Below are 5308 nucleotides of genomic sequence, written 5' to 3'. Positions count from 1 at the left end.
GGGCATGTCGCCTTCTACAGCTCGGGCGCCTTCGGTTCTAACGCTCATGCTCCTCCAGCAGCACCGGCTCCTGGCGACATGCCTTCTTTGCAGCTGATTTCTGTGACTAACATGTAGCAGGCATCACCAGATAAGTTGTTTCTCCTGTTATCTGAAATTTCATGCTACAGCTGAGATGCATCCAGCGTGCTTATCCAGCAGCACTGGAAGCTGTGTGGAATTGAGCCTCCTTTGACAGCATATTTGTGCAACTAACATCTGTCAGAAACATCACAGAGTGAAGTTGTATCTATTGCTAGTTCAAATTACATGCTACTCCAGGCGCCACTATTTAGTAGTGAAACTTTAGTCTGTTGTTACGGCAACACTGAGTGTAGACTGGAACACACTTTTCCTATATATTTCTGTGACTAGCACACTTGGAGGGCATCATATGGATAAGCTGCTTACTTTTTCTTTTCACTTGCTGGCCTGGGTTACAGTCTAAAGCCCCTAGCGCTTTCCATTTCGTGTGTGACTGATCACTTGTGACTGTCTGATTAGTGTGCCTGCATGTATGTGTATTTGTATTCATAAGATGTTCAAACTATGAATCGACACTGCATACAAAAATGAGTTTTCAACTGCAGTGTGTCCTAGGCTCTAAGTTAATGTTTAATTTATGTGTGCAGATTATCCAGTTCAGGCACCACTGCCGGCACAGGAAAGTGCTGTCTTGGCAGGTCCCAGTACCGTGCCGCTATCGACGACTGAGACCACGCCACATGCAGTGCCAACACCTGCTCGACTGGAAGCTTCAGACGCTGCGGCTCTCATTGACACACCTCAGCAACTGAGACCAGCACGAGGCCGCACAGCTGCGATAGAGCGGGCGCTCGCACCTGAAGGAGCTGCCCGACTGAAGGCGCTTCAGAAAGATGAGGAGCGCAAAGCAGAACTGCACTCTGTAGAGATTCGCTTGCGTCGGCAGCAGCTCATCCAGCAACGACAACGTCACAGGATGGACGAACAACGGAAGCAGGAACTGCACCAAATCGAAGTGCAATGCGGCAACAGCAGCTGGAGCAGCGAAAGTGGCGCGATGACATGGAGCGCCAGATGCTGTTTCTTGAATTAGAGGCAAAGAAGCAGCAACTTGCATAAAGCCAGCAGGCATAAAATTAAATGTTTCATTATGTTTTCACACACGGTTATACTTTAATATGTAAGGAGTATGATACAGCTGCAACTGTGGTTAATGATTGAAACTACTTGTGCGAATAAGCAATAATATACACAATACACGAAAAAAGCACCAAAATATACATATGAAATAAGTACTAAAGGAGTGTCCTGACCAGTAAAGTGTGCTTGCACTTTGATGGTATTCCTTATCTTGCACATAATTGGAGTTTCCAAGATGTACTCGTTTTGAAATCTGGATTAACGTAGGTGCAAATTCACTTTTATGATGTTTTAGTTAAATGTTCGAGCAATAAGCCTCAGTCGACATTGCGATCCATGCAGTGTGTCAGTTTGCCTCGCCACATCAGGCTGCTGCCGCCTCAAGTGTTGTGGGATCACCACAGCTGGAGGTTCCGGGTCCTGCCTCAGTACTGCCAGGTTATGCAGGGCAGCACAGGCTGTCGTAATGACCGCAGAACGCTCCGTCAAGTGCTGAAGCCCCATGTCCAAACATGGGAAGCGACGCTTCCACACACCGAAAGCTCTCTCTACAGTGTTGCGGGTGCGGATGTGAGCAGCTTGATACCTGTGCAAAACAGACAATGTTAGTTTACACTTATGCTAACTACTCTGAGACGCACTTTATACCTTGGCATCATAAGCAGGTTAGTCGTCAAAGCTCTTGCGGCTAATATGTTAATTGTATTGCGTCTTATATTCGGTGTAGCAAGAACAGATTACATGAAATACATGAAGGTAATAAAACAAAGCTATATTTTGGAAAATTACGTCATTACTACTAAAATATCGATCACGCTTACTCTAATTGAACCTTCAAATGCAAGAAACTGTACGTCATTACATAAGGTTTATTGTGCTTTTTGCTTTATGCAGCGGTACTCACTTCCTCTCGGGGCTGTTCGGACGTCCGGAGGAAGCTAGTGGGGTCATTAGGAAGGGCATGCATGCATAGCCAGCATCGCCAAGTAGAAGACCAGGCATTCGTTTTGTCTCGTAGAGAACACGTGCACGACTGTTGTCGAAGATTCGACTGTCATGCACGGAGCCGGGCCAGCTAGCCACGACGTCGTAAAATTGCAGCTGCGGCCCTGCAATGACCTAATGAAAAAAAGAAGAATCGATTGTCATTTTTTTTTTCAGCTGAGGTGAATATAAGCCGCGCAATTCACACATACACGATAGTCTTTTTCTGAGTAGAAGCAGCCACTGCTTTTTAGAATTGCAAGGCCCTACTTCCCTTTTGGTGATCTAAAGAAATTCAAAGAAGAGCCCCAATATGTACGATAGTCTTCTAATATAAAACGTATAGCACTATTGCCACGCCATTCTTCATTTACTCGGCCATATCACCGCGCATTATCACGAAATACGCTATGTCATTATCTGGAGCAGGAAAAGGATCGGAATGGAGTAAATTGATTTCTACCTTGACTGATCCAATTAGCCAGTATACTGTTTATTGAAGCCTGTAGACATTAACACATGACTGTCTCATTAAGAATTAATGCTGCGCTAATATAGAGAAGAGAAAAGAGGTAGCAATTTACCTGTACATTTATGGAGAAGTAACCCTTCCGATTGCGGTAAACTTCGCCATTCGGCCCACCCGGTGCCTTGATGCGGATGTGGGTGCAGTCTATACACCCCGTCACCTCGGGAAACTTGGCAATGCGGTAGAAATCCACCATCGTCGCACGGAACTCGCTATCTGTGCTCGGAAACTTCACGACGACCGGGAAGAAGTGCGTAGCAATTAGTCGTGAGACACGTTCGACGACGCGGCTCACTGTCGGTTGCGACACGTTCACTAGGTCACCTGTCACAACTTGAAATGTGCCCGCTCCATAAAAGCGTAAAGCGAGAAGAAGTTGAAGCATTGCTGGCAGAGGGTGGCCACGGTTGCTGGCGCTCTGTTCAAGAGGCAGGCAGTCAAGCAGCTTCTTCACGGTGCACTTCGTGAACCGATAGCGTGCGAGAAATTCGCTGTTGGTGAAGTGTTCCATGGGATTCAGGTGGTCCCTCAGCCTCTGTCGTGCTACGTCTGCAATATCGCTGTTGTCTATGGCGACGCCGAATAGCTCGTCGACACGGAGAACATAATCGACGAACGAAGCGTAATCCGCCATAACGCTCGAGTGAAGGAGCTGCCCAAGGTAGCCTCGATGCTACCTTGAGATTCTCGAGGAAAGCGCTCGGGATTTCCTTCACTTGAGGAGCGTTTCAAGTCGAGGGCGATTTGTGAAATGGAAAATGACCCTCAAGGAGCGTTTCAAGTGGAGGGTCGAGTCAAGGAGCGTTTGTGAATACGGGGGCTAGTGTTTCAGTAGTGACTGACGTTGCGGTTGTTAAACGTGGTTATGATGGGTGATTTTGTCCTTGTGCGTATGGTGACCGAGCGTGAATGACTTCTGAGGCCACAGATGGAACGGCCGATGAGCAGCTTTGTTTACCTTGACGACCGAGTGGTAATGTGAGTTTGCTGAAAGCAACAACAGGACAGAAAATATGGGTGAGTGAGCCATTCTTTCATGGAAGCACCGTATGTCAATGCGGTTTTCTTGATGTTGCCACTGCGCTGTCGATAAGCCGTTTCCGATGTACACAAGCATGATTGACTCCAGTTTCTCATGCTGCGGGCATCAATTAGTACCTGAAACATATTCGAGGCAGCATAAGCTTGTCCGAAACATATATAATTTTTATTTTTATTTTTCTGCTAATGGGATCTTGTGGAAGATTCGGCACGATAATCTGTTGTTGGTTTCGCTTTCTTAAACGATAATGTAGAAGGTACGTATCGGCGCCTGCATCCCATGATCATTCCAGTATCGCGTATGAAATCTTTCGGTAGATGAGAAGCAGTTATAGTATAGATGTGGCAGAATGCGTATATGGTTGAGTGCGTAGCTCCGGCAGGTAGAAAAAAAACAAGCGTCTTTTGAGTCCTGTACTTTGTTTTAGAATCCGTGGTGGTCACTCGGCTTGCTCAACTTGTAGCACATACGGTCAACGAACCAGCACTGGTGCCTGCATTTCCTGTGCTTCCTCACTTCGTATATACGCTACGCAATGTTTTATTGTTCCGAAAATTCACTTGTCAATACTTCATCACCGCCATTTGTTTTTTCCTCCTAACTCTTTCAGCGTGCTATGTGGTAGCAGCTGATGCACGTTCCATAAACTGGGCTTTCAAGTTCACGCAATGCCGACATATTTTTAGTTGTGCTACATTTTTTCATATCCGTTGCTTACGTATACTGAATTTACTTAGCGCGCGAGCACCCTGTCTACATAAAAGTTTTCGCATTCTGGTGCAGGATGTGGGCCTTGGAAGGACCAGCTGATGAAAACATCAACGCCTGTGCTGCACAGTAAGGCTTCTGGCAGACGTGAAAGCATCGATAGATATGGTGCCTGCCTGTTGGAATTGCACCAGCTCGCTTCCCTGAAAGAAGCTAGGTGCTGAAGAAGTACTTGACTAGCCTACCCAGTAATTAGTCTGTGCTCATTTTCATAAACTTTGTAAAAATATTCGTGTTACGTGTCCCCACATTCATAAAATGGCGAAATGGACACCCTGTGATTTAGAACCACAAACATGAAACAGCCATGTCAATGAAATCAAATTAATTTTTATTCCCCTTCAGCTGTCATATAATTTTTTTTAAATCGCATGAATATGATGGGCGAGGTCATCAGTTGCCCGTGGTGCTTTGCAGCTGCGACAGGATCTTTTTGCTGCGCACAATTTGTGAAGCAACACTTTCGTAGTATTAGTAGCCAGCACTTCAGTATTTTGTGGCATGCTGAAGCTACTTTAGCATGAGCAAGTGTAGATTAAAAGTATGCCATAGTTTTGATGGTTGATCTCTGCTTTTCTGAAATAACGGTAGTAATGCGCTCTATACTGTATTTTTCAGCATTGTCATTGTGACAGTCTGCATCACCATTTGGCCAATTTTGGGATCCCACAAGGCACGCTGCTACCCTGGGTGTTGTACCTCGGTCAATTGCTGAAGTTCTGCAAGCGCCATTGAAGCCAACTGTCATCCGCATCCAATGGAAGAAACTCATTGTTTGGGCCGTCATAATTTAGCTTAAGCTGAAGCTAGAAGCAGGGTAG

General features: G+C 45.8%; 1 protein-coding gene across 1 annotated transcript; it reads right to left on the bottom strand.

Moving 5' to 3' along the window:
- Positions 1 to 796: 796 nt before the first annotated feature.
- LOC135915538 (putative nuclease HARBI1) lies at positions 797 to 3311 on the bottom strand. Its single transcript, XM_065448652.1, has 4 exons — positions 2733 to 3311; positions 2069 to 2283; positions 1525 to 1750; positions 797 to 1024 (listed from the first exon to the last, which is right to left on the bottom strand). The coding sequence occupies exons 1-4, from the start codon at positions 3309 to 3311 to the stop codon at positions 797 to 799; spliced, it is 1248 nt and encodes a 415-aa protein (XP_065304724.1).
- Positions 3312 to 5308: the final 1997 nt, after the last annotated feature.

This window comes from Dermacentor albipictus, chromosome 8 (assembly GCF_038994185.2).
Source record: "Dermacentor albipictus isolate Rhodes 1998 colony chromosome 8, USDA_Dalb.pri_finalv2, whole genome shotgun sequence".
Taxonomy (NCBI): domain Eukaryota; kingdom Metazoa; phylum Arthropoda; class Arachnida; order Ixodida; family Ixodidae; genus Dermacentor; species Dermacentor albipictus.
The sequence above is the reverse complement of the archived record's forward strand: the minus strand, read 5'-3'. Positions and strand labels throughout refer to the sequence as shown.

Coding starts and splice junctions, on each gene's coding strand:
- LOC135915538 (XM_065448652.1), bottom strand. CDS start 3,311: ATGGCGGATTACGCTTCGTTCGTCGATTATGTTCTCCGTGTCGACGAG. Junction 2,284..2,732: donor ACTTCTCCATAAATGTACAG/GTAAATTGCTAC, acceptor TTTTTTCATTAG/GTCATTGCAGGGCCGCAGCT. Junction 1,025..1,524: donor GGCGGCAGCAGCCTGATGTG/GCGAGGCAAACT, acceptor GATTTGGTGCAG/TTCCTGCTTCCGTTGTTCGT.